Source organism: Salvelinus fontinalis, chromosome 23 (genome assembly GCF_029448725.1).
Source record: "Salvelinus fontinalis isolate EN_2023a chromosome 23, ASM2944872v1, whole genome shotgun sequence".
Lineage (NCBI taxonomy): Eukaryota > Metazoa > Chordata > Actinopteri > Salmoniformes > Salmonidae > Salvelinus > Salvelinus fontinalis.
Genome location: NC_074687.1, coordinates 29994148 through 30011724, shown reverse-complemented (window position 1 = coordinate 30011724; position 17577 = coordinate 29994148). Strand labels below are relative to the sequence as shown.

The window sequence follows — 17577 nt, the reverse complement described above, 5'->3', positions numbered from 1 at the left end:
AGGAGAGAAGGATCAGTGGACCAATACGCAGCATTAGGGAAATAAGCCATCTCTTTATTTTAAACGACGGCAACACGAAAACAAAACACTTACAAAATTACAAAACAAGAAAACGACGTAGACGAAAACCTGAACATGAACTTACATAACTAACGTAAAACTCACGGACAGGAACAGACTACATCAAAACGAAACGAACAGCCAAACAGTCCCGTATGGTATAGACATGAACGAAACAGGAGACAATCACCCACAAACAAACAGTGAGAACACCCTACCTAAATATGACTCTCAATTAGAGGAAAACGCAAAACACCTGCCTCTAATTAAGAGCCATACCAGGCAACCCAAAACCAACATAGAAACAGAAAACATAGACTGCCCACCCAAAACTCACGCCCTGACCATATACACATACAAAAACAACATAAAACAGGTCAGGAACGTTACACACAGCTTCCAGTACACAGACTTCTTTCCTATCCGTAGCCTAGGATTGTGCCACAATGATGAGTATCCTGGATTTAGATGTGAAATTCCACATATCTTGTGTACTGTCCTCCACACCTCTTTTGAGTGTAACAAAATTGTGTTGGGAGTTTCAACAAACCTCTCCCCTATAAGACTATGTGACAGAGTATCAATAGAGGTGAAAATATAACTTAGTTCACACTCTAATGTTATTCAATCCAAGCCAGCATCCCTTTTGCCCCAATGCTTCGCAAATGTAGCCATTTCAAATGATACATTTTACAATTTAACAAATGGTAAAGCCAAGCCTCCTACATTCCTTGGTGAGCACACCTTCTTCATATTAATCCTGGGTTTTTTCCTATCCCACAAAAAGTATTTTGTTAATTTGTCATATTGTTTAAAATACCGGTCTGGAATATTCTGTTGTGACTTTAACATTAATCTGAAGACTGTTATTTATGTAATTAACTAACTATGTTTGATTGCTACCCGATTAAATGAATCATGTAACAATGAACTCATTAGGATCTGGGGCACCACGAGAGCAGTTCTTTTAAAGAGTTACCATCTCCCAAATTAAACTCTAAAGGTCTTTACCTATCACATCTATAAACAGTTAACTTATTAATCATAACCTCGTATCATATCATCATTCTGAATAGTTGTAATCTCCTTGCAAAAACCCAAGCCTTATTTATGATTCAGTACTACACAAATCGATTTAATTAATACTCTGAAAAAGAGGTCCCTAGTGGAATGATAACAACATGGATACTTGTTAAAGAAGAGATGGAGAGGGAGCGAGGGACAGAGACACTTAACATTCCTCTCGTAACAAAAACACTTTCATCATTTTTCATATTACATGCTCAACTCACATCTATGTACTGGGTATACTTTCCAAGTTACAGTATTTCCTTTATAACATTTTTATGACATCATAAAATAACAAACAAAATGACATTAGTGTTCTGTAGATCGCCTTTGACCATTCCCCACGTTCTACGTTAGAAATATTGTTCCAGTATTTGCTTTTGAACGTGTTAGAGTTTCAACGGTAAATAAAGGTCTGTTGAGACAAAGCACAGTCCTTTGGTGAATTTGGAGAGCACAGGCCTGGATCTTCTCCGTCTCTTCTCTCTTGATTTACAACAGGGCGTGAGTGTCAATCCCCACGAGTTCTATCCTCCTCCTCCTTCTGGACATCAGAACAGCGATTGCTCACCACGAACTGGCAGAAGCTTTTTTCCCTTTAACGAGTCCAACGAGCCTGACATGAACAACATACTGCTTTCCTGGGAACAGGCCCAAATCCCTGTCATGTGCGTGAACAGAAGATGGAGAAAAATAGGACGGAGGTCAGGCTGCCTTCTGAGAATTTGAAGGTGATCAAATAAACTCCCACTGCCTTCTGTTCTACTAGCTAACATGCAATCATTGGCAAATAAAATCGATGACCTACGAGGAAGATTAAACTACAAACGGGACATTAACATCTATAATATCTTATGCATCATGGAGTCGTGGCTGAAACGACGACATTATCAACATACAGCTGGCTGATTATACGCTGTATTGGCAGGATAAAACAGTGGCGTCTGGTAAGACAAGGGGGGGCGGACTATGTATACATGTAAACAACAGCTGGTGCACGATATCTAAGGAAGTCTCAAGGTTTTGCTCGCCGGAGGTAGAGTATCTCATGATAAGCTGTAGACCACACTATCTACCTAGAGAGTTTTCATCTGTATTTTTCGTAGCTGTCTACATACCACCACAGACCAATGCTGGCACTAAGACCGCATTCAAAGAGCTGTATTCTGCCATAAGCAAACAGGAAAACGCTCATCAGGAGCCGGCGCTCCTAGTGGCAGGGGACTTTAATGCAGGGAAACTTAAATCCATTTTTATTTCTATTAGCATGTTAAATGTACAACCAGAGGGAAGAAAACTCTAGACCACCTTTACTCCACACACAAAGACACGTACAAAGCTCTCCCTCGCCCTCCATTTGGCAAATCTGACCATATTTCTATCCTTCTGTTTCCTGCTTACAAGCAAAAATTAAAGCAGGAAGCACCAGTGACTCAAGCACCAGTCAATAAAAAAGTGGTCAGATGAAGCAGATGCTAAGCTACAGGACTGTTTTGCTAGCACAGACTGGAATATGTTCCAGGATTCTTCCGATGGCATTGAGGAGGACACCACATCAGTCATTGGCTTCATCAATAAGTGCATCAATGATGTCATCCCCACAGTGACCGTACGTACATACCCCAACCAGAAACCATGGATTACAGACAACATCTGCACTGAGCTAAAGCTAGAGCTGCCACTTTCAAGGAGCGGGACTCTAACCCGGAAGCTTATAAGAAATCCCGCTATGCCCTCCGACGAACCATCAAACAGGCAAGCATCAATATAGGACTAAGATCGAATTGTACTACATCGGCTCCGACGCTCGTCGGATGTGGCAGGGATTGCGAACCATTACAGACTACAAAGGGAAGCACAGCCGAGAGCTGCCCAGTGACATGAGCATACCAGATGAGCTAAACTACTTCTATGCTTGCTTCGAGGTAAATAACAATGAAACATGCATGAGAGCACCAGCTGTTCCGGACAACTGTGTGATCACGCTCTCCGCAGCCAATGTGAGTAAGACCTTTAAACAGGTCAACATTCACCAGGCCACAGGGCCAGATGGATTACCAGTGCGTGTACTGCGAGCATGCGCTGATCAACTGGCAAGTGTCTTCACTGACATTTTCAACCTCACCCTGTCCGATTCTATGATACCAACATTTTAGTTTGTATGACACAGAACCGAATGCAAATAAATTACTTAAAAATCATACAATGTGATTTTCTGGATTTTTGTTTTAGATTCCGTCTCTCACAGTTGAAGTGTACCGATGATAAAAAATGACAGACCTCTACATGCTTTGTAAGTAGGAAAACCAGCAAAATCGAAAGTGTATCAAATACTTGTTCTCCCCACTGTATATAGTCTCGCTATTGTTATTTTACTGCTGCTCTTTAATTGCTTGTTCCTTTTATTTCTTATTCTTATTCATATTTTTTAAACTGCATTGTTGGTTAAGGGCTTGTCAGTAAGCATTTCATGTGACCAATACAATTTGTTTCAATTTATTTTAATCTTGACTAGTAGTTGCTCAAAATTTAGTCCTATCACTTTCTCCAAATTTGAGCTCACCTTAATAACCAAAAATGTCATCCCAGTAGGAACCCATTTGAAATTAAATGGGGGTAGTGGTTCCAGAGTAACATATGGAATTAATTGGCATTGCTTCCGACTTATTCCAATTAATTTTGTAGCCTGACATACTAGATTATGACGTAAGTAATTGTGGTACAGACTGAAGAGGATCAGAGACCAGCAGTAGAATATAATCTGCATCCATAAGCAGCTTGTGTTATTTTCCTCCTCCGTGTACACCCCTAATTTCTGGGTCTGTTCTTATCATTGTCGCAATAGACTCTAAGATGATGGTAAACAGGAGAGGGAAGAGTGAGCAACCCTGCCTTGTGCAGGGTTGACAAAAAAAGACAAAAAAAAGACAAAAAAAGGAGACATAATTCCATTCGTAAGTACTGTTGCTTTAAGATTGGAATAGAGGACCCCTATCCATTTACAAAAGTCTGGTCCCAAAACAAATATTTCTAGGGTTCTTAAGAGAAAAGCCCACTATACCCTATCAAATGCCTTCTCACTATCTAAGGAGACAGCAGCGGTAGGAACTATATTTGAGCGGTTTAACCACATGAGATGTAAGAGCCTCCTCATATTATCAGTTGAGGTTCTGTTCTTAATAAATCTTACTTCGTCACTATAATATTAGGTAGTTCCTTCTCTAAGCGTATCACAACGGCCACAGTAAGAATCTTACAATCGACATTAAAAAGGCTGATAGCTCTAAAATTCCCAGGTTCTGTAGTATCTCTATCCTTTTTAGGAATCAGCGATATCAAGCCTCATTAAAGGTGTCTGGAAGGGAGCCATTTTTAAATGCCTCCTGGTAAACCACTGTCAATACAGTAACAAGAATGTCAATATACTTTTATAATATTCTACAGGAAGGCCATCCAGACCAGGTGATTTCCTTGCTTTCATAGATAAAATGGCGGCTCTAATCTCCTCTTCTGTTATAGTATAGTGTAGGTCCTCTACCTGGCCATCTGATAATCTAGGTAATTCTATACCAGACAAAAAAGTATCCATATCTATGGGGCTCGCTGAATAGGAGGATGAATATCAATTTTCATAAAAACATTGAAACACACTGTTTATCTCTTTCAATGAGGTCTCCATCTTATTGCCCTTTTTTAATGGAATTACATTAGAAATGTTCTGCATTTTTTGTTGTCTTGCTAGTAGCCTGCCTGTCTTCTCACCTCCCTCATAAAACTGGTTCTAAATCTAAACCGTGCATATTCTGCCTTTTTTAAAAACATTTAGTGCAACTGAAATTTCTATTTGCAGGCAGTTTGAAATCCCTTTCCAGGCCACATATCTCCGATTCTAATCTTTTTACTGCTTCAGACCCTTCTTCTTCTCTCTTCTTTTTGAACGCATGTGCTATTATTTTCCCTCAAATAAATGCTTTAGAGGTCTCCCATACCGTGGAAACCTTTTCAGTTGACCCTATGTTGATTTCAAAAAAGGATCTAAGATCATCTGCTTGTGATTGGGTAAATACCTCATCTTGTAATAGAATGGTGTTGAGTCTAAATCTACCCTTCCTCACATTTTCGGAGTTTATATCAACATGTAACACTACTATTGTCACGATTGTGTGGAGGATTGACGGACCAAAACGCAGCATTTGGAAAATAAGCCATCTTCCTTTATTTTAGAAGAAGGCAAAACGAAAACAAAACACTCTTACAAAACTAACAAAACAAACAAACGACCGTGAAGCTAATAAAACGTAGTGCACACACAGGCTACAAACGTATAACATAGACAATTACCCACAAACAAACTAAAGCCTATGGCTACCTTAAATATGGCTCCCAATCAGAGACAACAGAAATCAGCTGTCTCTAATTGGGAACCCATTCAGGCAACCATAGACTTACCTAGACAACTACACCCAACATAGACACAGCTAGACACATTCACTCAACACAAACCCATACACTACACCCAACACCCCCTTTACCATATAACCACCCAAAACCGACAACACAAAACATTCCCCCATGTCACACCCTGACCTAACTAAAATAATAAATAAAACAAAGAATACTAAGGCCAGGGCGTGACAACTATAGCATGATCTGTGAGGGCAATGGGCCCAATCTTGCAATCAATCACATTATTAACCATGAAACTAGATATCAAGAACAAATCTATTCTGGAGTGTGTTATGACAGTGAGAGAAGAAAGTACGTTCTCTATCATTAGGATGGACTAATCTCCATATGTCTTTAAAGGCCCATATCTTCTACTAGCATATGTATTGCAAGTCTATCCTTTGGCGTGGAGTTACTTGTACGTTTACTTCTATCAATCATATTGTCCATTACTTTGTTAAAGTCTCCAGCAAGGACGATCTGCCCCTCCATATTTCCCAGTACAGTTGACCTCATAATCTGGGTCCTCCTTGTTTTATGTTGCATAACACTACCTTAATCCCATTTATAAGAGCCTCAATGCAGATAAGCCTGCCAAATTCATCAGAGTGTTGCTTCAAAATTACAAAATTAAGTTTTTTGTTAATCAGAGTAATCACCCTTACTAATCAGAGTAATCATTTTGTTTGGAATTAAATGAGCAATAATCAGAGTAATCATTTTGTTTGGAATTAAATGAGCAATGATAAACTTCTGCAACCCAGTCTACTCTAAATTTCCATGCCTCTGTATCTGTTAAATGTGATTCCTGTATGAACACAATATCTGCCTGTTTGGATTTTAAATATGTCAAAATCATTTTCCTCTTCTTGGTTACATTTACAACCATTTATATTCCAAGAGATTATGTTTACATAACCATTAGCCATATTTGCACTGAGTAGTTATAGCCTGTGAGCGTGAAGTGTCCCATTTAGCACTCGTGACAACTCTAATGAACATCATTATATAACATTATATATGCTCCAGCTGTACAATAAAACAGTGTAAATAAACGTAGAAAACCAATCCCAATATAAAACAAAGCAACTAGGAACGTAACGTTGCTTCTCGATGAGTCAATCATCACAGAACTGTCTTTGATGCTGCAAAAGATAACCTGCGGTCTCAACTCAAAATTCCTTATGGGCCGTGAGGCGCTTGAAAGGCTAAATTACTGTAGCAACACTCCCCAGAGTCCCATAAACACATAGGCTGTACCTTGTCTCGTCTTCTTTATCTGGGCTAAACACCTTGCTCCAGCAAGAATCTCTCTGCCTCCACATTGTCCTTGAAAATAATCCCTTCCAAGTAAAGAGCAGGGTCGCTGGGAATGTCAGTGTATGCCTGACCTTCTTCGCGTGTAGTTGGTTATTTGCTGTTGCAAACTTCTTCCTCTTCATTGCCAGTTCCTTGGACAGGTCCAGGAAAAAAGACAGCCGGCTGTCTTCCCACTGAACACCACCCGTTTCTTTCGCCGCTTTAAGTACCTTGTCCCGGGCTGTAGATCGTAGGAAGCGGATGAGAACCGTTCTCGGGGGCCTATTCTTGTCAGGCATGGTTAAACTACGATGGGTTTGTTCAATTTCGAACTTCGGGCCTGTCATCAAATCCTTCTGCGATGATTTTCTGAGTTAGAGAGGGAGGCTTCAGACAGGGACACCACAGAGTTGTGTAACTACCAATTAAGAGGACAAATTATGCAAATTCACAGAGTAGATGTTATTCTACATGACAGACCAGAGATAGATGGCAGTACAGCAGGTTAAATGAGGCTAGAGAGACAGGGTTTGTGGAATAGTGTAGGGCCGTGATGTGAGATAACAAGACTAAGCAAATGCACCACGGATGGGCAACTGGCGGCCTGCGGCCCCCCTTTTGTAGACCAATAATAACATAGAAATATATATTTTTTTAAATGGAGGGGACTCAGTCGGGGTCTCAACATTCTGTTGAGAATTAGAATTAGAATAATAGATTACACAAGGCGCAATTTAGACATGTGGTTATGCATCAGCAGTCAATCAATTGGCACATGTCAGCAAATATTTTTTAGATTGGTAAATTAGGCTAGCTACAGTGCCTTCGGAAAGTTTTCAGACCCCTTGACTTTTTCCAAATTTTGTTACGTTACAGCCTTATTCTAAAATGGATTAAATAAAAACTCAGCAATCTACACACAATACCCCATAATGACAAAGCGAAAACAGGTTTTTAGGTTTGTTTGCAAAACAGAAATACCTAATTTACATAAGTATTTAGTAAACCCTTTGTTATGAGAGTCGATATTGAGCTCAGGTGCATCCTGTTTCAACTGATCATCCTTGAGATGTTTATATTACTTGATTGTTCCTGAGAACACAGTGTCCTACATCATTCTTAAATGGAAGAAGTTTTGAACCACTCTTCATAGAGCTGGCCTCCTGGCCAAACTGAGCAATTGGGGGAGAAGGGCCTTGGTCAGGGAGGTGACCAAGAACCCGATGGTCACTCTGACAGAGCTCCAGAGTTCCTCTGTGGAGATGGGAGAACCTTCCGGAAGGACAACCATCTCTGCAGCACTCCACCATCAGGCCTTCATGGTAGAGTGACCAGACTGACTCACTCCTCACATGACAGCTCGCTTGGAGTTTGCCAAAAGGCACCTAAAGACTCTCAGACCATGAGAAACAAGATTCTCTGGTCTGATGAAACCAAGATTGAACTCTTTGGACTGAATGCCAAGCGTCACGTCTGGAGGAATCCTGGCACCATCTTTCGGTGAAGCATGGTGGTGGCAGCATCATGCTGTGGGGATATTTTTCAGTGGCAGGGACTGGGAGACTATTCAGGATCTAAGCAAAGATGAACGGAGCAAAGTACAGAGAGATCCTTAATGAAAACCTGCTTCAGAGCGCTCAGGACCTGAGACTGGGGCGAAGTTTCACCTTCCAACAGGACAACGACCCTAAGCACACAGCCAAGACAACGCAGGAGTGGCATTGGGACAAGTTTCTGAATGTCCTTGAGTGTCCCAGCCAGAGCCCGGACTTGAACCCGATCGAACATCCCTGGAGAGACCTGAAAACACCAGTGCAGCAACGCTCCCCGTCCAACCTGACAGAGCTTGAGAGGATCTGCAGAGATGAATGGGAGAAACTCCCCAAATACATGTGTGCCAAGATTGTAGCGTCATACCCAAGAAGACTCGAGGCTGGAATCGCTGCCAAAGGTGCTTCAACAAAGTACTAAGTAAAGGGTCTGAATACTTAATTAAATGCAATACATTAAATGCGATTCCTTTTTTAAATATATATATATAAATTAGCAAAACTGTCTAAAATTCTGTTTTTGCTATGTCATTATGGGCTATTGTGTGTAGATTGATGATAAATAAATAAAACATTTATAAAAACGATTTAATTATTTTAGAATATGGCTGTAACGTAACAAAATGTGGAAAAAGTCAAGGTCTGAATACTTTCCGAAGGCATTGTATCTAAACTTGTAGTAAGCATGTTCGAATTACCGACCGGCCTGGGGCCCATTGATCATCAGTTATCATATTAAAAACTGCAAACATTTCTCTCCACCCCATGGCAAAATGTGTAGAATTGCGGCAAACTTGCTTAAAACGGCAACATTTTCTCTACGCCCTGTGGGAAAATGTGTCGAATTGCAAGGAATTTACTTTAAAACATATTTTTTTCCCTCTTCACTGTCACGAGGGGGGCCGCTAAAATGTTTTGCTTGCAAGGAGTGGAGTGGGTATGAATGTGGGTACGCAGACCCACGAGCCACTGCGGCCCCTCATGAGTTCCGTCAAAATTGCCCATCCCTGAAATACACAAACATGATGTAAATAATGACTTTCACACCGATGATTGACGGAAATGAATAAAATGTAGAATATTGCAAATTGCTAGGGTACAGTTTACATCCCTGGCCAAATAGCTAGGCTATTTTCTTGCCAGGAGAGATACATCTAAATGGAGCTTTGGGAAGGATATTGTGATTTTTCTTCTCCGTTGTCTGTATAGTGCAGTCAATCACAATGTGACGTGAACGGACACCATGATTGTGGCAGGCAGACTGATCTGTTCTAATGTTCATTCAGCAGCTAGCTCATACTGTCTGTGTGTGTGTGCATGTGTGCGTATGTGTGTATCCATGCCCACATACATGCATGTCTATGTGGAGAGAGCTCAGGAGCAGGCAATGTCCCTGGGTGCGCACACACACGGCTGACACATGCTCGGAGCATGGCTGGTCGGCACACAAAGGAACCAGAGGCAGATGTGTGATGCATGTAGAGTGATGGGAGGCAGCATCTTGCCATCCTGCCCTGTGGTCCAGGAGTTCAGGTGTTAATGGGAATTGATGCGCCAAGAGCCCCTCTGCTGGCGAGAGAAGAAGGAGAGGAGGGGGAGAGGTCCCTGGAGGGGTGGAGAGGAGGAGGAAGGAGGGGGAGAGAGGGAAGGGAGGAGGAGGGGGGGTCTGATGAAACTGAATGATTTGGATGGTGGGAGGAGAGGAAAGAGGTGCCAGGAATCATAATTCTATCCTCTGCCATTCTGCCGTCTCTAACACCCCTCATCTTTTCCCCTCACTCCCTCTTTCTTTCTCTCTATCCTTTCTCTCTCTCTCCTCTCTTTTTTCCCTATTCCCCCCCTGTATTTCTCTGTCTCTAGCTGCAGTGCAGAGATTGCAGCGGCGGAGGCCCCCGTCAGGCTGTCAGGTGACCAGGACGAAAGCACTGACATCACCGCTCCCCCACCGGACTGTCACTCCTCTGCTGTTTCCATGACAACCACGACGGCCTGCGGAGCGGAGTCTTGCGACAAGCCTGTAGCAGGAGGAGCAGGAGGAGAGGAACTAGCTGCAGAATGTGTAAGGAGAATCTCTCTCTCCCTCTCTCTCTCTCTCTCTCTCTCTCTCTCTCTCTCTCTCTCTCTCTCTCTCTCTTTCTGTCTCTCACTCACTCAACATGCTGGGGATAGCAGTGGGCTGAAGCACGCACACAGACAGGGGAATGTGAGGATGGTTAGGGAAGAACAGAACAGAGGGATTGCGTATCCAGGCAGGCAGGCGGACTACACACACACACACACACACACACACACACACACACACACACACACACACACACACACACACACACACACACACACACACACACACACACACACACACACACACACATTCACAGCCAGGCAGAGGTATGTGATGAGCCCCTGACAACTGCAGGCATGCAGGCATGCAGCTCCAGCCTCAGTCTCAGCGTCTTCCTCCCAGCTCAGCTCAGCTCTGCATCTGCCTGGGAACAGGAGTCAGCAGTGAGGGAGGATTGAAGAGCAGGTTCATGGTGGTAACTAACTGGGCTTCTTCATCTAATCTTTGTGCTGTGCTGCTCTGCTGGCTCGGCTGTCTGTCTGGTCCTCTCTGTGTGAAACAACGCAGCTACCCAGGCGCTAGCCGTCCGTCAGTAGCTGTCGGTGCATTGTGTTCATTTCTGCTATAATCCGAGCATCACGTCTTAGCCTCTGCTGGGGTTGAGGTTACAGCAGCAGCATCGATAGCCAGGGTCGTTGGGTTTATGGCCGTCATGTATTTTGTATGAGGAAGGATGCTATAGGTGAGAACGAATGCTAACGTTGTATATGCCACCATTGCTTTTTGCTCATAGTCATTGTTGCTGTTGCATGCACTGTTTATTAAATGCATGGAGAATGGCTGTGCATGTTTCCAGCAATGGCCAACCGCAATTCATTAGTACCTGCATCGAACTGCGTCATTAATTGTTCTGTGCGATACTAGAGCCTTAGCTATGTGTCTTATTTCCCATCCTCGTTTTGTTTGAATATGAAAACTTACCCCAATGCCCTTTTATCCACAGCAATGTTGTTTATCATGTAATGGTCTGCAGCTATCTGTTGTTTATCAAGCTGATGCCAGGAACCACAGAATCTAGACATTAGCAGTTTGGGGGCCAATCAATGATGATCTGTCAATCAATGAGCTGCTATCACTCAATGCTGTCAATCGCCTAATGATGCTGAATGTGCGTCTGTAGAGAGTTGAGGGGTGAGGGTTCAGCGGTTACGAGTCAGTCTGATGACATTTCACCTGATCCATAGTTCCATAATGAAGCCCACCATGAATAATTTGACAGACACCAACGCAATCCACCCAATCCATTCTTGAACAGCACCTAGCATTGGTGCCATTGTGTCAGGCTGTTATGTGTTGTTGGGAAATTCCATTGTTTATCTAAAAAGGATAGACTTGTCCTGTTGTCTCTGCTATTTTGGATATTTTCTACAACCTCAAAGGTTTCCCTTGCATTCTTATTCCCTAGAATTCCTATTCCATCCATTCCAAGGCTTCCCAAGTAATTCCGTGAAGGAAACAGATACAGATATGTGCCCTTGGTCGGTCGGTCGGTCAGTCTGTCTGTCAGTCTGTCCGTCTGTTGGTCTGTCTGTCGGTCTGAGTACATGCAACATTGAGCGCCTCTCAGAGTCAAAGCTGTCATGTTTAAAGTACAGTCTGTGTCTCAGGATATTAAACACCATTTCATTTGTCAAACCAACCAGGTTCAGAATGGATTAATATCTGTTGCAATTCAGCCTATGATGGCACCATTAACAGGGGCTATGCTACAGAGAATGCTCTCTCAGGCCCCCGAGTGTATGATACAGTGAACCCACTTCCTATAGCCTCTCACATGATGCTTACATCTCTCTCTCTGTCTCCCTCTCTCTATCAACACTGACCATGCCTCTTTCAGCCAATAGCAGATGACATGTACAGTTGATTGACTGGTGTGTTTTTCCAATCAGCTTAACTCTGGCCTGGGCTGCAGGCGCTCCAGCTCAGACGCAGCCTATGAGCCGGCCGAGTCGGTGAGGGCCCAGCGCGAGTGCCGCCTCCGGCCCCACTACAGCGACCCCATGCCGGCAGATGCCACCAAGCGCAAACAGCTGGAGATGAAGATCGCTGCAGCTGCATGCCTCCACAGCCAGCGTCGGGACAGGGACAGTGGTGAGTGGAGCTACATATCAAACATCCCTGTTCAGCCCATATCAAGCAACCCTGTCTAACCCATATCAAACATCCCTGTTCAGCCCATATCAAACATCCCTGTTCAGCCCATATCAAACATCCCTGTTCAGCCCATATCAAGCATCCCTGTCTAACCCATATCAAACATCCCTGTTCAGCCCATATCAAACATCCCTGTTCAGCCCATATCAAACATCCCTGTTCAGCCCATATCAAGCATCCCTGTTCAGCCCATATCAAACATCCCTGTTCAGCCCATATCAAACATCCCTGTTCAGCCCATATCAAACATCCCTGTTCAGCTCATATCAAGCATCCCTGTTCAGCCCATATCAAACATCCCTGTTCAGCCCATATCAAACATCCCTGTTCAGCCCATATCAAACATCCCTGTTCAGCCCATATCAAATATCCCTGTCTAACCCATATCAAACATCCCTGTTCAGCCCATATCAAACATCCCTGTTCAGCCCATATCAAACATCCCTGTTCAGCCCATATCAAACATCCCTGTTCAGCCCATATCAAACATCCCTGTTCAGCACATATCAAGCATCCCTGTCTAACCCATATCAAACATCCCTGTTCAGCCCATATCAAGCATCCCTGTCTAACCCATATCAAACATCCCTGTTCAGCCCATATCAAGCATCCCTGTTCAGCCCATATCAAGCATCCCTGTCTAACCCATATGAAGCATCCCTGTTCAGCCCATTTCAAACATCCCTGTCTAACCCATATCAAACATCCCTGTCTAGCACACATCAAACATCCCTGTCTAGCACACATCAAACATCCCTGTCTAGCACACATCAAACATCCCTGTCTAGCACACATCAAGCATCCCTGTCTAGCACACATCAAACATCCCTGTCTAGCACACATCAAACATCCCTGTCTAGCACACATCAAACATCCCTGTCTAGCACACATCAAACATCCCTGTCAAGCACACATCAAACATCCCTGTCTAGCACACATCAAACATCCCTGTCTAGCACACATCAAACATCCCTGTCTAGCACACATCAAACATCCCTGTCTAGCACACATCAAACATCCCTGTCTAGCACACATCAAACATCCCTGTCAAGCACACATCAAACATCCCTGTCTAGCACACATCAAACATCCCTGTCTAGCACACATCAAACATCCCTGTCTAGCACACATCAAACATCCCTGTCTAGCTCACATCAAACATCCCTGTCTAGCACACATCAAACATCCCTGTCTAGCACACATCAAACATCCCTGTCTAGCACACATCAAACATCCCTGTCTAGCTCACATCAAACATCCCTGTCTAGCTCACATCAAACATCCCTGTCTAGCACACATCAAACATCCCTGTCTAGCACACATCAAACATCCCTGTCTAGCACACATCAAACATCCCTGTCTAGCACACATCAAACATCCCTGTCTAGCTCACATCAAACATCCCTGTCTAGCACACATCAAACATCCCTGTCTAGCACACATCAAACATCCCTGTCTAGCACACATCAAACATCCCTGTCTAGCACACATCAAACATCCCTGTCTAGCACACATCAAACATCCCTGTCTAGCTCACATCAAACATCCCTGTCTAGCACACATCAAACATCCCTGTCTAGCACACATCAAACATCCCTGTCTAGCACACATCAAACATCCCTGTCTAGCACACATCAAACATCCCTGTCTAGCACACATCAAACATCCCTGTCTAGCACACATCAAACATCCCTGTCTAGCTCACATCAAACATCCCTGTCTAGCACACATCAAACATCCCTGTCTAGCACACATCAAACATCCCTGTCTAGCACACATCAAACATCCCTGTCTAGCACACATCAAACATCCCTGTCTAGCACACATCAAACATCCCTGTCTAGCAAATCTGTTTCCAAGTATTCCCACAAATAAAAAGAGGTTTGTGATCTTGTCTCAATGTAATCAAGGTATGAAATTATTGTTATTTTCAAATACAATCTCATATCAAACATCCCTGTCTAGCACATATCAAATCAACAGTCCAATTTCATCATAATCACACATTATCCTCAGTCTTTATCCAATAGTCTTTCCTAACACAAGCCTCTCTTCGTGTGTTAATTCCTCTGACAACGCACCATTCCACAAAATTACCCACACAAGTCATCACACACATCCTTCTCATCCTACTTACCGTTTGGGCAGTCTTCTCAGCGGCTTTGTCTGGCATGGAGCCCATGTTGTACAGTCTAACAATGAGCCGGGTTAAGAAACCAAAACCCACATGAACCCAACCTCAGGCTGCCCAAACGCCCAAACAGTTTCACTGCCACAAACGTTATTGTTCTTGGCTATGACCTCACTTACTCTCTCTAAAGTGCTGGCCTCAGCTTTACATTATGGACCTCAACACTGCAGTGTGACTGTCTTTCTGCTATTGAAATATTCTGAATCACTGGGCTCATATTTAGAGCCTCGGCCCCCCTCTCTGTTTCCCTCAGATTGTGTTCAGGGCAGCCAGCTGAATCACTGTAAAGGAGCTAGCTATCGGATTGTGATTTTAGATGGCAATCTTCAGAGGTCCTTACACTAACTTACCCTGACATTTTAAGATTGGGCCTGTTTTGAAGAGTAGGAGCCTACAAGTATTGTCTCTTCAGGATAGGGCTGCTGTGCTGAGTTATATAACAACATATTCTCAGAATGTTTGTGACCTTTCACTCCTCAATTCCCTTATTGCTAACAGGAATTCAGCTAAAAATTAGTTTATTTTAGAAAATCTGTTTCCAAGTATTCCCACAAATAAAAAGAGGTTTGTGATCTTGTCTCAATGTAATCAAGGTATGAAATTATTGTTATTTTCAAATACAATCTCTTTTTGGGGAGGCAGGTAGCCTAGTGGTTAGAGCATTGGGCCAGTAACTGAAAGGTTGCTGGATTGAATCCCTGAGCTGACAAGGTAAAAATCTGTCTTTCTGCCCCTGAACAAGGCAGTTAGCCCACTGCTCCCACTGTTCCCCGGTAGCCCATCATTGTAAATAATAATTTGTTCTTAACTGACTTGCCTAGTTAAATAAAATAAAAACTTGTATTCAATTTGCAGTGTATAAATTATTATAATTATGTTCCAACAAAAATTGGTCCGCGGCTGAATCTAGTTGCCTACCCCTGCTATATAGTAATGTTGACCTTATACTACTGACATTATTGTCAGAACAAGGGTCAAGCCTTAGAGGTGAGGGGGTGGTGTGGGGGTAAGATTGTTTTTTACATATCTGACCATGTTATTAATTTATATAATTTTGCAATGTGGGATTGATTGGAGACAGGGAGGCCTCCTGTACACTTGTTAACAATGACTTGTGACTTGAATCTAGCCCATAGACATATTGTGTGTTTATAAACATTAGTTGGTCTAACCTGTTTTCCTTTCTGTGCATGTGTGTCCCATAGCACCTGCCTCGGTGCGGGTGCGCTCTGAGCCCCGCGGTGAGGAGCGTCTTGGGGTTCTGGGCGTGACAAGGGCTGGGCATAACCGCTGGAGCACCGTGAGCAGCCTCAGTGCCGACAGCGGCGTGGTGGGCCTGTGTGACGACCGCGACGATGACGAAGATACCCGGAGAGTACACAGCAGCGGAGGGGCAGAGGTAGAGCGGGTGGACAGCGGGATTGGACCCTGCCTGGCTCGCAGCTGGAAGAGACCCTCTAACTCCCTTCGGGCCTGGGAGGCCCAAAGACCCTGCCCAGACTGTGGCCAGAGAGATGGGCACGGGGTGGCCCGGACGGACGGGGAGGGCACCGGTATGTGTGAGCGCTGCTCCAAGCTGAGGACAGAGAGGAAGGAAGCCATCTTGGAGTTCCTGAACACAGAGTCAAGCTATGGGGAGGACCTGAGGATCATCAAGGAGGAGTTCTACTGTCCCATGCAGAGTGCCGGGCTGCTGACCTCAGAACAGCTGACTGTGGTGTTCAGCAACGTTCAGGAGCTCATAGACGTCAACGAACGCTTCACTGAACATCTGCAGGACAGCATCGATCAGGCCTTTGACCAGGTGAGGTGACACTTTCCAACCTAGAGCACCAGTCAGCTCAACAAATGTTTAATATGATGCCAATCTCATAGGCAGCAAATCCTTGCATTCATGGCTCTGATTTTGAGTTGTGGTTACACAGTGATCAATGGAATCATTGTCATTGTTGTTGTTCCCTTTCAGGGAGATGAGGACCTCCTAACAGTGTGCATTGGAGAGATTTTCCTGGAGTTTGTCAACATGCTGCCAGCCTTCCAGACATACTGCCTGCAGCAGTCCACTTCTGTCAACATGCTCAACACCTTGGAGAAGGAGAAGGAACTGCTCAGGTAAAGACTGTATAAAATAGCACTTCAAAGACAAATAAGAGGAACTTTGGTTTTTATTTTTCCTAATTCAAGATCAAGACGAAGATAAAATGTACACAAAATGTATTGTTTAGGAATTCTCTGCGCTCTTGCCCTCTTCTGTGCTCTGAGTACTGGAACAGTAACTTTGAACCCTAAGTTCCCACTGCGCAGTGTTATTCTTAATGGAAGAGACGGAAGGTTATGATTAATTCATAACTGGTCCTATTTTGAGAACAGTGCTGAAGTCATAACTTTTTTTAGACCCAGCCAACTACATCACATCTCACCCATAATGACTCAGCCTGCCTTGTCTTCCCACTGGGCACAAACGTCTGTTCAACGTCTAGCTTTGATTTACATATGGTTGAGTTGTTAACTAATGTGAAATCAACACAAAATGGGTTGTGATTCCCACTTCTCTCAAATTTAGAATTAGGTCTGAGAACCTCTGGCCTACAATCGCAATTAAACAGTATGCTAATATCATTTTTTGTCTTTCTTTCTCTCTCTCCCTCCCTCGCTCTTTCTCCCTACCTTCTATCTCTCTTTCTCTC

General features: G+C 43.5%; 1 protein-coding gene across 2 annotated transcripts in view; it reads left to right on the top strand.

Moving 5' to 3' along the window:
- Positions 1 to 17577, top strand: part of LOC129821099 (uncharacterized) — an 81791-nt gene that overhangs the window by 59732 nt on the left and 4482 nt on the right. For both annotated transcript variants that reach the window (XM_055878395.1, XM_055878396.1), the window contains exons 4-7: positions 10284 to 10482; positions 12435 to 12636; positions 16096 to 16694; positions 16857 to 17002. In XM_055878395.1, coding sequence (XP_055734370.1) covers positions 10284 to 10482; positions 12435 to 12636; positions 16096 to 16694; positions 16857 to 17002 — 1146 coding nt within the window. The remainder of the gene's footprint in view (positions 1 to 10283; positions 10483 to 12434; positions 12637 to 16095; positions 16695 to 16856; positions 17003 to 17577) is intronic.